This window comes from Zingiber officinale, chromosome 11A (assembly GCF_018446385.1).
Source record: "Zingiber officinale cultivar Zhangliang chromosome 11A, Zo_v1.1, whole genome shotgun sequence".
Classification (NCBI taxonomy): domain Eukaryota; kingdom Viridiplantae; phylum Streptophyta; class Magnoliopsida; order Zingiberales; family Zingiberaceae; genus Zingiber; species Zingiber officinale.
In genome coordinates, this window is record NC_056006.1 from 87,811,646 (window position 1) to 87,834,260 (window position 22,615).

At 47.0% G+C, this 22,615-nt stretch overlaps 1 protein-coding gene across 1 annotated transcript; it reads right to left on the reverse strand.

Annotated features, from left to right (window-relative positions):
• Window positions 1–21,417: 21,417 nt before the first annotated feature.
• LOC122031547 lies at window positions 21,418–22,209 on the reverse strand. Its single transcript, XM_042590646.1, has 2 exons — window positions 22,027–22,209; window positions 21,418–21,957 (listed from the first exon to the last, which is right to left on the reverse strand). Exons 1-2 carry the CDS (start codon window positions 22,207–22,209, stop codon window positions 21,418–21,420), a joined length of 723 nt encoding a protein of 240 aa, XP_042446580.1.
• Window positions 22,210–22,615: the final 406 nt, after the last annotated feature.

The window sequence follows — 22,615 nt, forward strand, 5'->3', positions numbered from 1 at the left end:
TCATCGCTTGCCCCCCCCCCCCCCCCCGGCGCTGGCGCCTCAAATACAGAGAATGGAGAAAGAACGGGCTGCAGCTGGACGTGCTCGGCAAGCCCGGCCCGACCTAGCTGGCCCATCTAGCCAAGCTGGCCCCGGCGAAGACCGAGGAGAAGCCGGAGAACTTGATAATCGGGGCAACGTGGCTGTGCGAGAGATCGGTATGATCTCAGGAGGGCCCACTGACGGGGACTCAGGCCGGGCTCGTAAAGCACATAGCCGGCGACTATATGTGGGGGTCGTGGGATGCAGCTACGAGCAGGCATCTGGTCCTGTCCTCAGCTTCGGGCCCCAAGACTTGGAGGGTTTAGAGCTGCCCCACGATGACGCCCTCATAATCAGGGCCGTTATTGCTAATAGCCGAGTGGCTCGGGTCTTTGTGGATACCGGGAGCTCGGTCAACATTTTATTCAGGACTGCGTTTGAGGAGATGCAGATCGACGCCGCTGAGCTCCAACCTGTAACCACTTCCTTGTACGGATTCACAGGTAATGAAGTCAAACTCATGGGGCAAATCAAGCTGGCCATTTCCATGGGCACTGAGCCATTGGTGCGCACGCGGAGGAGAACTTTCATTGTGGTGGATTCGCCCTCCTCCTACAACGTTATCCTGGGGAGGCCAGCCCTGCATGAGTTCCGAGCTGCCGTTTCCACGTTTCATCAGAAGATCAAGTTCCCGGTCGGCGAGCAGGTCGGGGAGGTCAAGGGGGAGCAGAAAGCGTCTCGCAGCTGCTACATAGACATGGTCCGAGTAGAGGCGCGCAAAAGCCGGAGGACGCAAGATGGGGGAGTACACGCTATCCAAGAGGAACCACTACCTATCACCGAAGAATCGATTTCTTGGGAGGAGGTTCAGCTACACCCCGACAGATCGGAGAGCATCACTCGCATCGCCAGTGACTTACCTCCGGAGCTTAAAGCGGAGCTGGTACAGTGTCTGCGTCGCAACCGAGACGTCTTTGCTTGGTCGCCAGAGGAGTTGCCCGGGGTCAGACCAGAAGTAGCCGAGCACAAATTGCATATCATGCCCGAGGCTAAGCCAGTCAAGCAGAAGAAGAGAAACTTCCCTGTTGAGCAGAATAAAATTATCCGAGCTGAAGTAGAGCAGCTCCTGAAGGCTGGACACGTCCGAGAGGTGCAGTTCCCGTCTTGGCTCTCTAACGTCGTGTTGGTGAAGAAGCCAAACAACAAATGGAGGGTGTGCATAGACTTTTGCGACCTCAACAAAGCCACTCCAAAGGACTGTTATCCGCTCCCGCGCATCGATCAGGTAGTAGACTCAACAGCTGGTTGTGAAAGGGTATGCATGATGGACGCTTATCAGGGATATCATCAAATACCCTTAGCCCAGGAAGATCAGGAGAAGGTCAGCTTCATAACGGCCGACGGTACTTTCTGCTATACCGTCATGCCATTTGGACTCCGGAACGCTGGGGCTACCTACCAAAGGATGATGGACAAAGTCTTTCGGGCTCAGATCGGGCGGAACGTAGAGGTTTATGTTGATGACATCCTGATCAAGTCTCCTCTGGCGTCCAGTCTGATAAAGGATGTAGAAGAAACCTGTGGGACTCTGAGGCAATATGGGGTGAAGCTGAATCCCTTGAAATGTCTGTTTGGGGCTAAAGGAGGGAAGTTTCTGGGCTATCTGGTGACCGAACGAGGGATAGAGGCCAACCCTGAGAAAGTGCAAGCCCTTCGGAACATGCAGATCCCTCAAACTCTGAAGGAGACGCAGAAGCTGGTCGGCAGGATAACAGCCCTGTCCCGATTTATCTCTAAATCCGCGGATAGAGCGGCGCCCTTTTTCAAAGTGCTCAGGAAAGCGGCCAAGTTTCAGTGGACGGAAGAATGTACACAGGCCTTTGAAGAGCTGAAGCAGTACCTGGAGTCTTTGCCATCGCTGTTTAAGCCTGTTGTGGGAGAGCCTCTTTGGGTCTACTTGTCAGCTACCTCTGAGGCCGTGGGGGCTGTGCTGGTTAAAGAACAGGACAATGTACAGCGGCCAGTGTATTTTTTCAGTCATCTATTGAAGGGGGCTGAGTCTCGATATACGACCCTGGAAAAGTTGGTCTATGGACTTGTTCTCATGGCTCGGCGTCTCCGACCGTATTTCTTGGCGCACCCTATTACAGTCTTGACGAACAGTACAATGGGCCGAGCCCTCACCAAGGTAGAAGTGGCGGGCCGGCTTATCAAGTGGGCAACTGAGCTAGGGGAGTATGACATACAATATTAGCCTCGAATCGCAATCAAAGCACAGGCTCTGGCGGATTTCCTGACAGAAGTATACCCAGTGGACTCAGAAGAGGTCTGGAAAATTTACGTGGACGGGTCGGCTACCCATCGTGGGAGTGGTGTAGGGGCACTACTCATATCCCCACAGGGAGATATCATGCAGTTGGTCGTGCGGTTAAATTTCAGAGCTACCAACAATGAGGCAGAATATGAAGCTCTACTAACGGGTCTGCAAGCGGCTCGGCATGTGGGGGCGAGGCGAGTCATCATACATTCCGATTCCCAGCTGGTAACTCAGCAGACAACCGGGCAATTTGGGGTGAATAGCGAGAGGATGCAAGTTTATAAGGAGGCTTATGAAAAGATGAAGGGAGAATTCAAAGAGATCACAGTCACGAAGATTCCTAGAACTGAAAATGAAAGAGCGGATGAGTTGGCTAAAATGACTAGTTCCCTGGGTACATGGACGCTCGACCAATCTATAGCGCAGACCTTTCTTGTAGCCCAAATAGATTTACAGAATAACGCGAGAGAAGTAATTGATTGGAGAGCGCCCATAATGAGCTTTCTTCAGCAAGGAGTCATACCCACCAGCCCTGAGGAAGCGCGTATGATCAGAAGGCAAGCCCACTCTTATGCAATGATTGGGGATCAGCTGTACAAGAGGTCTTTCTCCCGGCCTCTACTCAAGTGCCTGAATATGGAGGAGGCGGACCAGGCCTTGCGAGAGATACATTCGGGGTGCTGTGGTAATCATGCTGGGGGAAGAACGCTGGCTCGGAAGGTACTGCTGGCTGGTTATTTCTGGCCTACCTTGCAGAAGGACGCACAGAGGTTGGTGAATACCTGTCTATCATGCCAGAAGTACCAGAACCTGACGCATAGACCTACAGAGCTGCTGAGAACTTCTACAGTATCCTGACCTTTTGACCAATGGGGTATGGATATCGTGGGGCCTTTCCCGATGGCTATCGGGCAAGGCGCTTCTTGTTGGTCGCAGTAGACTACTTCTCTAAGTGGGTAGAAGCGGAGGCTTTAGCCAGAATCACTGAAGATGCAGTGATCCAGTTCTTATGGAAAAATATCTTTTGCAGATTTGGCTTACCCCACAAGTTAGTGTCGGATAATGGCCGACAATTCCAGGGACACAGGATACAGAATTGGTGCAAGGGGTTTGACATAACTCAGGCCTTCACCTCAGTGGCTCATCCTCAAAGTAATGGTCAGACCGAGGTGGTCAATCGGGAGATAGTACGCGGGCTTAAAGTCAAGCTGGATCACATGGGAGGCAGCTGGGTAGATGAGCTCCCAGGCATTTTGTGGGCCTACCGTACGACGCCCCGAGAAAGTACAGGTCTGACACCTTTCCATCTGGTCTACGGTAATGAAGCGGTGGTTCCCCTGGAGGTCGGGATACCTTCTGTAAGAAGGATGATGTACGACGGAGAAAACATCGAGCGGCGGCTGGCGGAACTGGATTTCATCAGCGAAATTCGTGAGCAAGCAGCTGCCAGGTTGGAAGCCTACAGACAGAGGATGAGACAGAACTATAATAGGAAGGTGATCCCTCGGTTCTTCGGAGAAGGTGATCTGGTCTGGAAGCAGATAAAGCCCTTAGGGGAAGTAACGAAGTTGGCTCCTCAATGGGATGGACCATACAAGGTTACCAAGAAATTGGCATCAGGAGCCTATTATTTGCAAGATGCTCAAGGAAGGAAGCTGGATCGACCTTGGAGTGCTAATTACCTGCGGCCCTATCAAGTTTGAAGGGGCTGGCTTTGTGGACGTAGGCTGGATCAAACGAGGGGCGTGAAAGCGGTAAGATAGTCAAGTGAAAACTCGAAAAGACATATGTACATGTAACGAGTTCCCAGTTTAAGTGGCTAGTACAGATCATTTGAAAGGAGCAAAAATCTCATCCGGAAGGCCTTGAATAATTAGGTTATGATTCAAGAAATCTGCCGCGGGGATGGAGCTCAAGAAGCCCTGCGCGTTCAGTTGCCTGATAACTCCCGCCGCCGTGTGTGGCACGGTCATGGCAAAGCGTGCCCCAGCCTGGGATAGAAATTCGGGGGAGGTCAGATACGATGTTCGACTTCGCAGGCAACGAGCTTCTTCTCCCTCTTGATAGGTTGACAAAGCGGTAGACACTCCCGCCAGAGTCGCCCGAGACTGGGACAGTTCCTCCCTTAGGGCCTGCAGCTCTGCTTCCTGGGCTGCCAACTTAGCTGCCTGAGCCTCCAGCTTATTGTCCTTCTCCCGAAGCAGGGTATCTCTGGACTGAATCTCCCCAACCTGGTGGGCAAGCTGTTGCTGATATCCCGCCTCTTGTGTAGCTTTTTCTCCACACGCAGCTCGGAGTTCCCCTCTGACCTGCATCAAAGCCCCTTTTTGCCGCTCAGTCTGGTTGGTTAGAGCTCGAATCTCGGCACGTAAGGCGTGACTGGCTTGATCAGGATCATTCAGTTGTAGCTCCAGTTCAGAGACTTTGTCCCGCAGGTCTTTGCTCTCATGATGGAGGGTGTGGAAGGATTGGTTCAACACCAGGGATTCTGCGTGAGTCTGGACCACGAATAATAACCCTCAGTTAAAGCAAACTCGCGTTCAGGAAAAGGAGCAAGGTACTTACTTTAGCCCAAGACTTCGAGAACCTATCCATCTGAGCTAAGGGCGACAAATTACCCATTTGATGCATGCTCTCTGCCCACAAGCTGCCAAGGCAGCCTTTCATCGCCAAGATGCTAGTAGAGACATCATGTCGTCGAGCCTGAGCTGCTTCAGAGGGGATAGTGGTCCTATAACAATGGCGGGCAGGTTGAGGAGGGCCGGCGGGGTGAGAAGGGCCCGCGCCCGAGCCGGGAGGAGCAGGAGGCGGCTCGGGAGTGGGCCCGCCTGGTGCCGGGCTACGTCGCTCACCGGGGCTGTCCTCTTGAGGAATGGGGATGGAACGAGTGGCAGAGGGTCTTCCCCTGTAGGGGTTGGGGGAGGCTGCCACGGAAATAACGCAACAATAACATGAGGAAGTAATGTTAGTACCAGCCATGATGACGGCAGGGAGCGCCGCAGTGATAAGAGAATAGCCTCGAGTCTGCGAGAAGTCAGACCTGGTCTTTGGCGCCGTCTTTGAAGTTGGGGCTGATCGTCAGAGCCGGAGTCGTCAGAACGCGGTAAGCCCTGAGGGGGTTGTGGCATTGTCACCCGCAACGCCTCAACCGGACAGGTTTCGACCCGTGCAACGAAGAGCTGCGCGACCCCGTCGAGAGGCCCGGGGGGCTCCTCGGAAGACCCGCCTAGCTCGATGGCTGGTCTGAGCGTGATCCCGATCCCCGCTCGGAGCGACAGGTGGAGGAGGAGTTTCTTGCGTGATGGGGGCGGAAACGGGTCGGACTGCTGCCCCGGGAAAAACGGGGCCAGGGTGGGGGAGTAGCCTCCTCTCCAAGATTACTCGGCCACGCCGCATTATCTCCAGGTCATCTAGGGGCAGGGGTAGAACCTCGGAAGCACGATACAGGGCCTCCGCTGTAGGCGTCGACACGGAAAGTTATCTTTGCAGATAAAACAGGCGTAAACAGGAGAGAAGAGCCAAGCGCTGATTTACCCAGTGAGCGCAGCGCCCCAGAGAAGGAGGGATTCAGACGGAAAAAAGAAAGCATATCTCCAGACAGCAGTCTCGTCAGATCCAAGCGCCAAAGCTCCATTCTTGTCGCCGCTACAGCATAGGAGAGGTCCATATGATACTCTTCCAACGCCGGGGGCGGAGGAAGTCCAGGTTGCCAACACATAGGCCAGCCTGTCTCTTCAGGAAACCGGAGAAAAAAGAATTTTTTCCTCCAGTTGGCGCGAGGAGGGGGAAGACGGGAGAAGAAGGTAGTTTGACTACGAGCTTGAAATTCAAAAAGGCCATCGGCGCGCCGAGCGAGGGCGAAGAAGCAGTGAAAGAGGGGAGCAGACCAGGAAACTTCGCAAACCTCACAGAGTATCACGAAGCCACATAAAATCTTTATGGAGTCGGGAGTTAACTGACCTAAGGGGATGTTGAAGTAGCGGCACACTCCAGATAGGAAAGGATGTAGAGGTAGACGAAGGCCAGACACAAATTGCTCAGTGAAGAAAGTACACGAACCCGGCGGATGATCGAAGTAAAAATTTGCAACAGTGGGGATGATAGGGTGGAAGCTTACAGGGATTTCATAAGTGTACCGTAGGTCATCCCAATCTAACTCGGCAAAGTTTGAAACACCTAGGAAATGCTCAGCCAACAGAGAGGACCAGGAAGCAGAGGCCATGGAGGAAGATAACCCCTTAGGGGGTGGAGAGGGCAATCACAAAGGAACGCCGAAGGAGAAGGGACGGATTACAGCAGGGCCTCGAAGGAAATTAGTCGGCAGCGGCGGCGTTTGAGCACTCTACTGTGATGGAGAAGGAAAGAGACAGATGATACTTATAGGTATGGTGGGTGCGGGACATTTTCGTAAGTCAGCAACAGACGGTAGATGCAGGGTTTGGAGTAGACGAGGAACGCTCGGCGATGAGCTTCGAGAAGATAGCCAGGGGGCATTAAGGGAAAGGCAAGGGCTCGATATACGAAGCGCCTCCCTAGGAAATTGTGTCAAACGGGACAAAAGTGTACGGAAGGGTCCACCAGAAGGCGGATAAGTCAAAACCAGCGAGCTGCATGGACACGCAAGGTAGCCTTTAGCCCGGGCCAGCTCAGTAGAAGGGCAGCGAGGAGGGGAGAAGCTACGTAGCGAAGGAAAATGGACAAGGGAAATCTGATCATCAGAGCTCGGCCAAAATCAACGAACGACTGGCCACAGAAAACAAGCTACGAGCACGCGAAGGGGGCGCGGCGCAGTTGTAGGATCGCAGGGGAAGGCGGAGATAAGCAGACCGAGGTCAGTACGATTACACAAATACCACCAAAGAGAAGCTGGTAGCCACGCGTCAAAAGGCAAGCGGCATAGCATAGTTTTAGTTACACTGCATTCGGAGAAGGAGGAGACAAGTTATCAGAAGCCGACCGAGGAGAAGCCGGGGCGGTTGGTTCAGCAGGAGGAAGGGCAAGGGCTTCAGAAGCTTCGGAGAGGGCGGCAGGAAGATACTGGGGAGACACCTCTACGGGAATTGGAGCGGCGGCAGGAGGAGGAGCAGCCTGGAAGAAGAGTCCGTCATCTGCCTCGAAGGAGGGGAAGGTGTCCTGCGGTAATTCCCGGGCCAGGCGAGCAGTATCCAAGAAAGTGGCGGGGGGCGCCGCGCGCAAATAACCTTGTTCGAAAGCTTGTCTCACCCCACCAGCAGCTCCGTAACTCAGCAGCAGGACCATCCAGCGCCCCAACTTCTGAAGGAAAAAGGAAGAACGAACATAGGCCAATCGGTAGGCCTTCAGCCGCCCGAGCTCTCCCGCCAGGTACTCTGCCAGGGCGTCCTTGTCCTGGGTAGCCTCCGCGCGAGCTGTAGCCAGGTCACTCTGGCCCTGAGACACTGCCTCCTGGGCCCGCGAAAGCTCCTCCTGCAAAGATTGAAGCTGGGCTTGGCAGGCTTCCCACTGAGCTCGCAGGATGGTTTCCCGACCCACAGCAGCACTGGACGCGGTTTGGGCCTCAGCCAATCCCATCTGTAGGAGTTCCCGACCTTGCTTCAGCAGAGCCAATTCCCTGGACTGGGCAAGCAGCTCTGCCTCTCGGTCTTTCAGTTCAGAGGTCGCCGCCTGACGGCGTTCCACTTCAGAAGCCAAAGAGGACTCACTCGCCTTTAAGGCCGCCTCCAATGCTCGCAGTTTGTTTAAGGCGGCGTCAGAAAGGGCCGGGGCGAAGGTCGCTGATTCCCCGGCGGCAGGCGGACAGGAGTCCAGGCCTTCCAGAGAGGGCTCAGAAGGAGCTGTGGAAGATAAAGGGGGTTCCAGTTCCCGAAGACGGGCCTTGAGTGCCGCATTCTCCCGTTCTAGCTCGGCCGCTCGTTGGACTACGCTCAGACTCGCCGAGCAGGTCTGCGAGTGCCCATAGGAAAGGAAAGGAGGTTATGGAAACACACACGCACGACCAATAAAAAGGAAAGGAGGGAAACAGGGGCTCACCGCGACCAAAGAGCAAGCAACTTGATCGAGCTCTTCCAGAGGGTATTCGCTTTCCCAGAATTGTCGATGAGCCGATTGCCAGGAATTGGCCAAGGCCCCGTGGAAGTCGACCCGGCCGAAAAAAGGGGATGAGGTGGCAGCCGGCACGTTCGCCGGGTCAGTCACCGAAGGAAGCTTCCAGAGGGCCCTGAAGGCCCAGTCCGGGGAGTGCGATTCAGAAATGGGCACGGCCGAGCTCGTTGGCATCAGAGGAGAGGAGGCTGGAGGAGTCAGCAAATCCAGGGGTTGGCCACCAGAAGGTGAAGGTGGGGTAGGTAGTGCGCTCTGGAGTGGCGCCGCAGTAAGTTGGTCTGATGGCGGGCCTAACACCTCTATGTCATAGGCCTGTTCCAGGCCTAAACTTGGCTCCTGAGCCGAGCTCGTGCCCGAAGACTTGGAGGGCGAAGAAAGAACCACCACGCGTTGGCGCTGTGAAGGTGGAGGAGAAGTGGCGGGGACCGGGGCCATCCGTTTGCTATTGCGCGTCACACGCAGTCGCAGAGTAGGACGGAGAGGAGGATCCTGTCTAGTGGGCGAGGAAGCAGTCGCCGTTTGATCGGAGGTGTGGGACAATGCTGGGTCGGCAGCGCTGGGGGAAGGTAGCACTGAGAGGGGCGGGACAACCACAACATCAGAAGTCGGGGGTGCTGGAAGTTGGGGATCGAGGGTAGCAGGCCGATCAGAAGGTAGGTCGGGTGTCAACTCCTGATGCAGAGCTTCAAGGACAGCAACTGCGGGCGTCTCTTGGCAGGCGAAAGAACGGAGGATAGCGGCAGCTACAAGAATAAAAAAGAAAAGGCACCTCAGTTAGCGAAGAGCGGTGTGCAAGAATAGATAACTTACCAAAGGGAGCGCCGATTTCTGCAGGGACGGGACTAAGACCGAAGGTGTATAAGATGCCTTCCAGCATCAACACAGACAAGCGAACCAGAACACCGGTCAACTTGTCCGCAGCTGCAAAGCAGGCAGATTCGTGAACATGTGGGGGAAAAGCCGGGAGAGGGCGCCACCGAGAAGGCCCGGCCAAGGGGGAAGGCGGTTTAAGAAAGAAAAAGCGGGACCTCCAGCCCTTATTGGAAGAAGGTAGGCCGTCAAAGAACTTAAAGCCCGGCTTGGCCTGAACGTTGAATATCCCCGCCTCACGGAAAGAATAGAAGTGCTGGAATAGGTGAGGCGTCAAGGGAATCCGATAGATACGGCATAAGATGACAGTTCCACAGATAGCTCGAAATACATTGGGGGCAAATTGGGAGACGCTGATGCCACAATATTGGCATAAGTCTGAAATAAAGGGATGCAAAGGAAAGCGAAGACCGCCCATAATCTGATCTTTAAAGACAGTGATACAACCTTCAGGAGGGGACGAAGGATGTTCATTAGGTGATGGGAGTCGAAGCTCATAGGAGGAATCCAATCGCAGAAGGGATTGTAATACCGACAGGTCGTGGTGGTCTAAATCCGAAAGATAGCATGAATACCAGGGGAGGTCCTTACCATCCATCGTCGCGGGGAAGAAGCAAGCCAGAAGGGTGGAGGCGAGAAGGATCACAGGCCAGGGACGATCAGAAGGGAAGAGGGGTCGCGAGCTCAGGCCGGAAGATGGCAAGTTGCACTAACAAGGACGAGCACAGAGGAGGAGACCGAAGCGTTGGAAAGGAAGCGGCAGATGACCTTTAGGGTTTATAAAGCCCATTCAGGCCTAGGAAGCATTGAGAATCGGGCCGAGTATCTTTTTGGGTAACCCGCCCCGCGCCGTCTAAGGGGGAGTAAGCACGGAGGCGTACAAAAAAGCTATGGAAACTGACGTCAGGAAGCATGAACCATAAATGCAACGGACAGGTGTCAGCATAAGAATACACCTATTAAAGATGAGCGCGGCGGGGTAATCATGACAAGGTGTGGCTCTAAAAAAGAGGTATCCCTCGAGGTCGTGCAGGGAACAGGGTTGATCAACGAAAGTTAGGAAGGCAGGGGTTGGCGATCAGGAGAGCTGCTCATTCGAAGTAGCTAGGCAAGCATCTCGATGGGGACAGCCCCCGGACCGGTTCATTAACCACACCAGCATGCAAAGGCACGCGAAGCTCCCACAAGCTAGAAGAGCGTTGCGTACCCAGGGCCGAATAAGGTTCATGTTCCCTCTCTCCCGCCCACATCCTATACTATGTGTGATATGCTTGCAGGAAGACGAGGGACACGGCGGAGCGAATGCAAAATTGGCGACTAACGCCCGGCTCGGTAGAAGCAATTAAGGCGGTTCGGGTGGGGCAGATGGAGGATGAAGAGAGCATCACATATGCGTTATTGGCGAGGAGGGTCCAGCGGGTCTCGGACCAGCGCCATCGCCACCGGTCTCGGACCGGAGTGCCATTACTGGTCTCGGACCAGCGCCATCGCCACCGGTCTCGGACCGGAGTGCCATTACTGGTCTCGGACCAGCGCCATCGCCACCGGTCTCGGACCGGAGTACCCAGACTCTCGCCCCAGTGCGAGTTATAAGTGAGCTCTGCTCTCACGCCCAACGACCTTTTTTAGGTCGGCTCCCATGCGAGAATTAAAAGTGAGCCCTGTGCTCACGCCCAACGACCTTTTAGGTCGGTAGTCCCAGACTCTCGCCCCAGTGTGAGTTATAAGTGAGCTCTGCTCTCACGCCCAACGACCTTTCAGGTCGGCTCCCATGCGAGAATTAAAAGTGAGCCTCGTGCCCCCGCCCACCGACCTTTCGGGTCGGTAGTCCCAGACTCTCGCCCCAGTGCGAGTTATAAGTGAGCTCTGCTCTCACGCCCAACGACCTTTTTTAGGTCGGCTCCCATGCGAGAATTAAAAGTGAGCCCTGTGCTCACGCCCAACGACCTTTTAGGTCGGTAGTCCCAGACTCTCGCCCCAGTGCGAGTTATAAGTGAGCTCTGCTCTCACGCCCAACGACCTTTCAGGTCGGCTCCCAAGTGAGCCCTGCTCACGCCCAACGACCTTTTAGGTCGGTAGTCCCAGACTCTCGCCCCAGTGCGAGTTATAAGTGAGCTCTGCTCTCACGCCCAACGACCTTTTCTAGGTCGGCTCCCATGCGAGAATTAAAAGTGAGCCCTGCTCACGCCCAACGACCTTTTAGGTCGGTAGTCCCAGACTCTCGCCCCAGTGCGAGTTATAAGTGAGCTCTGCTCTCACGCCCAACGACCTTTTTAGGTCGGCTCCCATGCGAGAATTAAAAGTGAGCCCTGTGCTCACGCCCAACGACCTTTTAGGTCGGTAGTCCCAGACTCTCGCCCCAGTGCGAGTTATAAGTGAGCTCTGTCCTCACGCCCAACGACCTTTTCTAGGTCGGCTCCCATGCGAGAATTAAAAGTGAGCCCTGCTCACGCCCAACGACCTTTTAGGTCGGTAGTCCCAGACTCTCGCCCCAGTGCGAGTTATAAGTGAGCTCTGCTCTCACGCCCAACGACCTTTTTAGGTCGGCTCCCATGCGAGAATTAAAAACGCCCAATGACCTTTTAGGTCGGTAGTCCCAGACTCTCACCCCAGTGCGAGTTATAAGTGAGCTCTGCTCTCACGCCCAACGACCTTTTTAGGTCGGCTCCCATGCGAGAATTAAAAGTGAGTCCTATGCTCGCGCCCAACGACCTTTCAGGTCGGCCCCATACGGGAACCAAAAATCAGCTCCTCTGCGAAAATCATAAGCGAACTCAGTGCATACGCCTAACTACCTTTCCGAGAAATGTGCCTCACCTGGAGCAGAGCGTTTTCCATAATCAGGTCAGCTATATCTGGATTTATTTTATGCAAATTACAAATATGCAGCAAATACAAGGGGCAAGGGGCGTGAAAGGCCATCTACCCTACTCCTACAGCGCCAATATTGACTACGAAATCAGGTTTTACACGGTCATCACAGTTACAATTTTCAAGCACTACATTTACTTTATCATCCCAAAATACATGCATGAAAAGAAATCATGAAGCGACTCTAGGTTCCTACACAAGGACCAATCTCTAAGAACGTGTTTGCTAGATGAAAATTAAGCAGGAGAAGAGGGCCAAAAGGGGACGGATCGACGAGAGCAGCAACGCCGTTCGGCAAAGGAGGGATACAGCCTAGGCCACAAGCAGAAGCGCCGTTTGGCAAAGGAGCCACTGAGACAACTACTCCCCAGGCCAGCTTTTACTCGTGGAAAGAATTGGCCCGGGGGAATGAGCACTCCTGTGCGAGGACCTGTCAGGAGATTCAGGCGCGCCCGCGGCCCTGGCCAGCTCCGCGTAAAGGGAGTCGATGACTGTTTGCTGCCGGGCGAGCGTGTCTTGCTTGTCCTCAAGAACCGCACGGAGGAGAGATAACTCTGTCTCATGTTCTCGTTGCAAACGGTCTTGGCGGCTAATTTGGTGCTGCAGATCAAACTGGTATTCATCTTTCATCGCCTTTTCTGCATGCACGCGAGATTTTGTAAGACGATACAGGGAGTCCATGTCATGCAAGGCAGCCAGCAGACGAGCTCGATCCCTGGACAAGCGCTCCAGTTCGCGCTCTTTCTCAGCAAGTTGCGAGGTGAGCTGATCTATCCGTATTTGGGAAGGCAGTTGATCGACTTCGTTAGAGGAAGGAGAACGCATTTCGGAGGAAAGAAGCAGGTAAAGCGCGGGTGGGCAGGAGATAGTAGGGAAGCAGGAACGAAGCAAGATAGATCGAAGAAGTGACCATGAGGCTCTTTATAAAGAGGGCGGGTGGACAAGTCAAAGCAAAGGCATGGGCGCAACACTCCAAGCGACTGGCGACATAATGAAAAAGGCAGGGTATCCCAAGCGATGCGACACAAAAGTAGGCGCGTGGCGCAGGAAGCAGAAGAGCGCAGAGATATGCTGAGGTCATGGAGATACGCTGAGGTAAATACACAGAGATCTGCTGAGATCACAAAGATATGCCGAAGTCACAGAAATGCGCGGAGGTCTAGTCAGCCAGACTCTCGTCTTCCTTCGACTAGACTTGTGGGGGAGGCTTGTGATACGGTTGGTATCGGAGGGGCCCAAGAGAAGAGTCAAGGCCGCGTGACGGTCAAAAGTCACGAGGAGGTGGCGGTCAATAGTCATGGCTAACTGGCGCTCGAAAAGGTAAGTTAACAGGGCAGTCAGGGCTCAGCATCTGCAGAACCAGGCGGAGACATGTCAGGATCAGCAGAGCTAAGCAGGGCCAGCCCGAGTTACAGACCTGCAGTAGAGGGCCAGGAAGTACAAAGTGCAGGATGCAAGTTGGTATCGGCAGAGCTAAGCAGAAGCCAAGAATTGAAAGTATAGGCCAATGGGTCAGGATCAGCAGAGTTACAGACCTGCAGTAGAGGGCCAGGAAGTACAAAGTGCAGGATGCAAGTTGGTATCGGCAGAGCTAAGCAGAAGCCAAGAATTGAAAGTATAGGCCAATGGGTCAGGATCAGCAGAGCTGAGTAGGGCCAGCCCGAGCTACAGACCTGCAGTAGAGGGCCAGGAAGTACAAAGTGCAGGATGCAAGTTGGTATCGGCAGAGCTAAGCAGAAGCCAAGAATTGGAAGTATAGGCCAATGGGTCAGGATCAGCAGAGCTAAGCAGGGCCAGCCTGAGCTACAGACCTGCAGTAGAGGGCCAGGAAGTACAAAGTGCAGGATGCAGGTTGGTATCGGCAGAGCTAAGCAGAAGCCAAGAATTGGAAGTATAGGCCAATGGGTCAGGGTTGGCAGAGCTGAGCGGAAGCAGCCCGAGCTACAGACCTGCGGTTGAGGGCCAGGAAGTATAAAGCGCAGGATGCAGGATGGAGATCAGCGTAGCTATGTCTAGACAGTTAGGGCTACAGGTCTGCGAGTTAGAGGCCTGGAAAGGGGAACCACAGGCGCAGGCTGGTGCGAGGACACCATGAAGCGGAGGAGCTAGGTAATACGGGAGCGGAGAATCTCAACGGTCCGTCAGGGGTAATCATTACATACCAACGATGCGGGCGAAGGCGAAGGTTCCTGAAACGAAAAGATGCCCTCATAGCCAGTAGTAGCCTGACAACTGTCTCTCACTACAGGACAAAACCCAAGCGCGAAGGCGGAGGTTCCTAAACAGAAAGATGCTCTCATAGCAAATAGGAGCGCGACAGGTGTCCAGGACTAGCGGACAAAGCGAGGCGTCTAACGTTTTCTGACAGGAGGGCAGGTTCTAGCAGGAGGATGCATAAAAGAGGAGAAATCCCTCGTACGCAGGTACGCGCACACACTCTCTCGTCACTTCTTTCCACAACTGTTTTTCCCTTCTGCTTCTCTCTGTTCTTTCTGGGGAAAAAGGACCTGACTTGAGCGTCGGAGGGCCTGATCCGGGGACTTTTTCCCTGGGTTTCGGTCCCTAACGTAAGAAGGGGGATCGTCTGAGTGTGCGCAGGGTCCTGTAGCGGCGTCAGCCACCCGTGGGGAGCCTGCATCGCCCGCGACTTTCTGTCAACGCCCAGTCCACCACGACCAGCCTCTGTCCGACTCAGCCTCCGGACGGGATCACCAGCTAAGGGACCAAATTATTTGAGCCACATTAACAATAAATTATCTATATATTAGATGTACCAGACAGCTTAAACTTTTCAAATATAACACAGAGAAATCATACTGAAAATAGAAGGGCAACTAAGGCCTTTAGAGAAAAAGTACAGACTTATGTATTCCAGCTTCCAAGTTTAACCAAAATAAACTAATAACCAAAACGACATCATATAAATAGAAGACTGTAGCACAGGTGCGCTAAAGTTAGCTACAGTATGGAAGTTTCGACATTCATAACCTAATTTAAAGCTAAAGTGAGCATCATAACTTAGATCTTAATCATACACGCCACATCTAGTTGACGATACCTTTTCGATATTTTTTTATTTATATATAATAATTATAACATAAATACGTTTATCGTATATATAAAAATAAGTTGTATATTAGTTTTGTATAAGTTAAAAAAAAAATAACTTAATATTGTTAAGAAAAAATAATTAAAAATAATTTTATTTAAATAAAATTGATATATCAATAACTTGAATTAAAATGGATATATCTATTATAATAATAAGTATACAAAATTAATACAAGATATTACTTTATATATAATAATGGTATAAATTAACTATTTATATATTTAATTAATTATTAATTAAATAATATATATTTTAAATAGTAAAAAATATCAAATAAAAGAATATAAAAAAATAAAAAAATGACAGAATATAAATCTAATTTATTAAATTAAAAAAAAATAGAATTTTTTAAAATTTTAAATATTTTTTAAATTTAATGAAATTTAAAATAGAATATAAATAAGAATTATTATATTTTTTTAAAATTTTAAATGAAATTTAAAAATATTTAAAAATAAATTTTGTAAATATAATTAATAAAATTTATTTTAATTTTAAATATACTTTATATATTTTATTAGGTTAATTTAATTAGAGTTTATAAAAGTCTGTTTGAAATATCACACATCCTCATAAATTATTTAAATTAATTAAATAAAATAATTTTATTTTTTCCGAAACCACAACTTGTGCGGTGGCGAGGGTGTCGCAAGAGGCGTCCTGCGACGCCTTCGGTGTCGAAAGTGTCGAAGGCGTCGCAAGAGGTGTCGCGGGATGCCTCCGAAAATGTCTCGATGCTTCCGACGTCCCAGGAGGCATCCCACGACTCTTCCGACGCCACCGGAGGCATCCCATGAGTCTTCTTATGCCGTCGAGACAGGGACATCTCTTGTGCCGATTTTATCCTCTCGAGAAAGGGTAAAAATTATTCGTGCAAAATAGCACAGAACGATATTCTATACCTTGCATCACACTCTAATGAGTCTCATACATGGTTATATTCAATGATATCATAGGGTAACGATCCATCCACCGAAGATGATTATCTCACTTGGATATAGTTTTGACTGACTACTGTATGTAACATCTCATCCTAATATGCAGCTAAAGTGAGCATCCTAGCTCCCCTCCCAACCACACGCACAGCTTCTCAGGTTGACAAAGCCTGCTGTCTCAAGCCCATCACCCAACCCACTCAGTCTCATAAACTCTGTGGTGAAAAGGGCCTGCATAATACCAATTGTCATAGGGAAATCCATCAACCAACCGAATTAAGTATCCACTGTCCCCCAGTTCTATCTATCCATAAATCACCGCCTCTCTTACCAATGTTGAACAAAAGGGAATGAACATCATTAACCATACAAAATAAATTTAGAAAACTAGGACTAGATTTGTAAGTATTAACATAAAGAATGTATGAAGAATCTTTGTTTCCTTATTAGAAGATTAAGAAGGAAATAATTTACTAATTTTGAATGGAATAAAACAAATATGTTATTTATTGTTTCATTTAATTTGTAGGTCTTGCTTATAACACACACTAATAATAACAAACTAAGAGACTTCAGGTAGGAACAAGCTTTCTACAGTTAAATGAAGAAGAAAGTCTTTGTTAACCCAATGAAAGAGGATAAAAAAGCTTAATACTCTGCAACTGCTTGGTGGTGGGGGTGGTGGTGGTGATAACAATCTTATAAATTGTTTGGGAGATGAGTGTTGATTGGTTTAAAAAGGTTGTTAATAGAGATCAAATAGATTATCTAAGGGATTAAAATGTTAAATAGATTGATAGGCAGTGGCCATGTCAAACCACTGCCTGCAATGTGACTATTAGAACAAGAAAGGCTAGCTATGAAACAAGAGAATAACAATGTCAAATTCACACAGTTGCAATTTTGCAAGTAATATGCACATGCAACAAACTCCACGGTCAATAAAAACAAGCGCCAACCATCTTCATACCCCCAGAATCCCATTGGTGGCAAATGAGAGTGATAACACTCCATAATTGGCAGGTGATTGTTGATTGGTTAAAATATGAACATTATTAGAGTTTAGATAAGGTTGCATATCCTAACTAGCTCAATGTTTTCTACCAAGCCTCGACAAATCAAATTCCACAAACAACAAATACTCACAAAAGTGGGTCAAACCGGCAAACCTAATGGCATCTTAGCTATTCTTGTCAATTCTCGAATGACAAACAATTAGCCAATCTAGTCAAGCTAGCAGTGTTCCAGGAACGATGACCTGACTACCAATTAGGCCAGCAACTACAGTGAAATTAAATATACAAAAGCACAGTATAGTTTCAGTTCGCTTGGTCTCTATATATTGGTTAGCTGATAAACAAAACTGCATTGTTGGAAAGAAGTAGCAATTAAATGATTTAGGTCAGATGGAGAATAGCCAAGGAATGGGAGTGGACACAAGCACACGGTTATGCAACAACAAACTTCTAATGGTTAAAAAACAAGTGTGCTGCATGAATGCAGTGGCTATAAATGATTAGCTGACCTCTCTATGATTTCTCAAAAATTGGTACAGATAAAATCAACACTGATGACCAAACGATTAAATGAGGGCCACTCAAAGGACACAAAAAGGCATAGTAGTAATAACCAGTACATAAAATCTAGCCTAATTTAGCAATGGAGTTTGAGAGCTGCTTACAAGCAAAATAGAATTGCAAGACGGTCCAAAATGGAACCAAATAGAGATCAATCAGTTAGGAGTTTTATTTATAAGGGCATGTTTCCTTCATGGAATCTTGAACTCCCAGAAAAGCTATGATAGGTATGCAATTACTTTGTTTAGTTTTGTACAACCAATTTTTTAAGATTCTCAGACCTCTTACATGCCTCATGAGAATCACATCCCCATAGGACCCAATGAAGTGATGCCCACTATCTTATATTCCCTCTAATTGGAGGATAAGATTACCCTATGCTTTTATATAAAGTTGATGTTTAAAATATGAAATATAATATATTAGTAAATATTCAACTCATGTTAATATTATAAATAATCAAATGATATTTTTAAGATGAGTAATATTGGAAACTAAAAGATAGTATTATCACATTCCTTTCAATGGATTTGTTCAAACTCACATTCTTGTCAATTTACAATGTGAACAACAGACGGGCAATGCTTATTCTAATGGTGATCTCTGATTCCATGAACCAAAAAATATCTAAAACAACATTCTTCAATTATTCCTGAAGGGGCAGTTCTTGTGCTCAAAATTTTTTGGAAGCACATTAAAACATGAATTTCAATACTGGCTTTTCCATCAAATCATGAACATTGCCATGAAATAAAGATCAACTATCGAACAAACATTTTAGCAATCATGGAGATATCTACAACAAAAAACAAGTTCCGTGTATTTATTTAGTCAGCAATATTTATGGTTAAAAAATTGTTTAGACAAACAGGGCTGGTCAACTAGTCAGAGTATAACACAACACATAAGTAGCTCAATCATTAACCAACCTCTAAGCTACAAGTACAGATTCTTTCAAATGTAGCAGACAAAACAATAACAATAAAAACCATGTAAAAAACATAAGAAACCTAAGATTAGGAAGATTACCTTATAGATAAGTTCACCTTTGAATCCTCCTGCTACAAGCAAGTTAGCTTCCACAGCTAATGTACTAACTTATGTCTGCGAAAACCCTTCCAACAAGCTACCAGGGTGTTTCTATAGACAGATGCTATTTTTGTAAACCTAACTTAAGAAATGCATTCCAAATATCAAAAATCATAACCTCAATTCTCAAAAACACCTTAAGTGAGAAGAACACAGTTAAAATATATCAGCAACAATAAAGTAAAACTGATTCTATTAGCACACCTCACATGGATCTATATGCCCTGAAACATTGATAACTTCATTTTTTTCCCCATTTAAAGCGGACCAATGAAGTACAGAATAGTGTGACATTAAGTAGGCATCATGCTTTGATGTAGCCCAAACCAAATTTCTCAGCTGCAAATTCAAAATGGAATAGGGGTCATCAATAAGAGTACTTGCCCTCATAAAGTAACGACCGATACAAAGTACAAACAACAGGAAGCTGATATGGGTGTGCAGTAGTGTAACCCATGTGAAACCATCAAACAGTGATCATTTTTGTATTATGAGAACCTGATCGCTAGATGGAAATTTACATATGTGATGAGAGAATGTTTGTGCTTGAGCACTATCCTACTGGAAAATCAAGAGATTGGATTATGGATCCAATATAAATATATAATAGATTCCAACAGATTACTAGCAAATGGGTTCCTTTCTACATCACTGATGAAGAAAACGTTTTCATAATTTAAATTAAAACCACAAAAATCTGAGCATGCTAAAAATTTGATTAATTTACTTGAAATGCAAACCCCTCCATGCCAATCTGATTAAGTAACTCATTTTGGCAAGATCATGAGATTGTACAGAAGTGGAATTATTAGTTTTAAGCCAAAGGATGGAACAAATTTACTCATTTGGAAATGAAGAATAGTGGATTTGATAGATCTTGTATTTCACTGGAACTCATAATACATGCCACCTTTCTCAGCTGGTTTGCATTCCTACACTATTAATGGGAAAAAAAGGAGCTGGATGGTCATCAAACAAAGATGTGTTTGCTGGTAAATGCAACTGAGCTACTCATTCATCAAAGTTCATGTTCATGACTTTTCAGATTGTTCTTAAGAATTTGGAACATTTTCATAGTTTTTGTACTTCTCCAGCCTGGTTTGTCTATACCTCTCACATGTAATGTTTAGTGACCTCCATGGTATTCCTTGAATATCTTTTCCGTTCCTTTCTTGAGCAGAGGAAATATCATTTGCCCTTCCATTCTGAAAATTACAAAGACACTAAGTTGTGAAAGACATAGAAATAAGAAATCATTGAAGAACAATTAGGAAAGCAATACAATAGATGAGAAGTTTGTATTTTATCAAAGATAAACTAAAATGAGTGATAATATTACAAATGTTTCATCCTGTTAAATGGAGGAACTAAAGAGGAAAGAAGTAGATATAAGCATACCAACAGGCCATATTCTTCATCATCAGAGTCAATAGCCCATCGCTCTATCTTGAAATTCTTCATGCATGTCATCTTCTACATCGCCCATCTCATAATCTTCTACCATTTCATCCTTATCATCAAAGTGGCATCGATATTAATGTATTTTAAGGATAAGAATAACCACATAAACATGATAGAAAATTTTCAAACAAAATCGATGAAAAAATAAATATAAATATTCAAAGAAATAACACCATCCTAAAGAGAAACAAGAAAATATGATTTTACAAAATATAAAAGGGACCATGTTCATTGATTGATGCACCATCCTATAGATTCAGAAATCACAATTATAAATTATTATGCAAGTGTCCAAAAAGAAAAAAAATTGCAAGAGGCCACAATCACACATATATATTTACTCATAACAAAAAGATTTCCTTCAATATCTTAGTACCATTAAACTCAAAAGTAGCCAGTTCTTCGCAGAAATCATCACAAAGAATGGGGAAAAAAACATTTTTCAAAATGTCTGCACAAACGCCAACTGAATATGAGAAAAAGATTGAATATTTTAATCTAAGCTTACACAACATGAACACTAAGAGATATTAGTCTAATCTACTTAAATTGTCTAACTCTAAAATGGGTCACTTTTGCACATAAGTTTAGAGCATCCACAGCGGATAGACCCCGTTGAGAGCTCCTTCGTTGCTACGTCTGTCCCACATCAAAAGTTAAAAACCTCATACCTCCTTTCACTATCAAAAAACCTCTCAACAACTCTCTCATGGGTCCCACACTTTTCATTATATATAATTCTCAATTCTCCTTCATATTTTATATTATACACCATTAATTTTTTATAAAATTTAAATTTATAAATTGCTAACATGAAACAACATTAATAATTAAAAAAAATACATAAATATTACAGTGCATCAAATAAAAAGACATAAATTATAATAATAGTCCTAAAAATAAACGTAAACTCATCTACACCAAGCCATGTCTCTGTTTAATTTTTTCCATCATTTTCTCATATAAATAAAGTTGTCCTGGTGTCATCTCACTAGTATCCTTCGTAAGAATTTCATAATCCTTATGAAAGATCTCGGTTTCCCGCAAAGCCATTTTTTGGATTTGATATTCTTTAATATCTTGTCATTCTTTGTCGATGCTATATTCCATTGTGTCACTCTCTCTGGCTTTAGATTTGCCCTTTCTCTTCACTGTCTTTTGCCCTATAGGACGAATGCGGACTTCAGAGTCATCTAAATCGACACTTGTATCTGGATTTGATGTTGAAGTGTTTACCCCTGATTCGGATGTCCTTGCCTTCTTGTTAGAGTAATGAGCAACTGATTGTGGAGTATATTTCTCATATTGTTTGAGAACCCTCCACACATGTATATACTTAAAATCCTTGCCTTTGTTGTTGGCTTTCCACATATTCAATGCATTCTCCAACACATTCTCGTCACTCCAACCGCTTTGCCGATGAGTATAAAAATTAATATAAGTTACAGAAAATTCATTTACCATTGGTGCAAACCTATAATAATGTGATTTCAGCCGCTGATAACTTCTCGTCATAGAGCCAGTGGGGCGATGTTTGTTGTAGTAATCAGCTATACGTTTCCAAAAAGCTTGATCCTTCTGGTCATTACCAATGATTGCATCAGTGCTTATAGTTGCCCATAACTTCGCAAATACCACATTTTCATCGAGAGATCAAAATCTTCGTTTCGATTCATTTTCCTCCAGCTCAACTTCACGCTCCTCTTGTGATGAGTGTGGTGGCAACTGAGTTGCAGGAACAAATGATGGTGTTAGAGATTCTTTGTCGCTGATAGATGGATCAATAGTTGCCCTTCTTGATTCATTCGAATGTATGACAGGTGGTTGAGTAGGAGAAAATACGTAAGGATAAGGCATCCCAAGTTGGCTACCCATTGCTGACCAATCTTGGGATGGATACATACCAAATGGAGCTGGGGCGGCGTTACTTGGATTCCATGTCTGCAAAAAATTTTGAGAACTTTGGGAATTTGAAAAATTTGGAGAATATTGTGGAACATATGAAATTTTTTGAACATTTGGAGGATATTGTGGGTGAGAGAAAATATGAGGATATTGGATATTTGGAGGAGTGCGAGTATCTTGAGAAGATGAATTTGAAGAATTCAAAAGATTCGTAAAGGAAGTATTGAGATTTTCATCCATCTTGAATACAAATAGGGAATGAAAGGAAGAAATGAGTTGAGAGCAAAAATTGCAATGGAATGAATGAAATTGATCCCATATTTATAGATTTTTTTATATATTAAATAATGAAATTAAAATATTGAACAACGGCTAA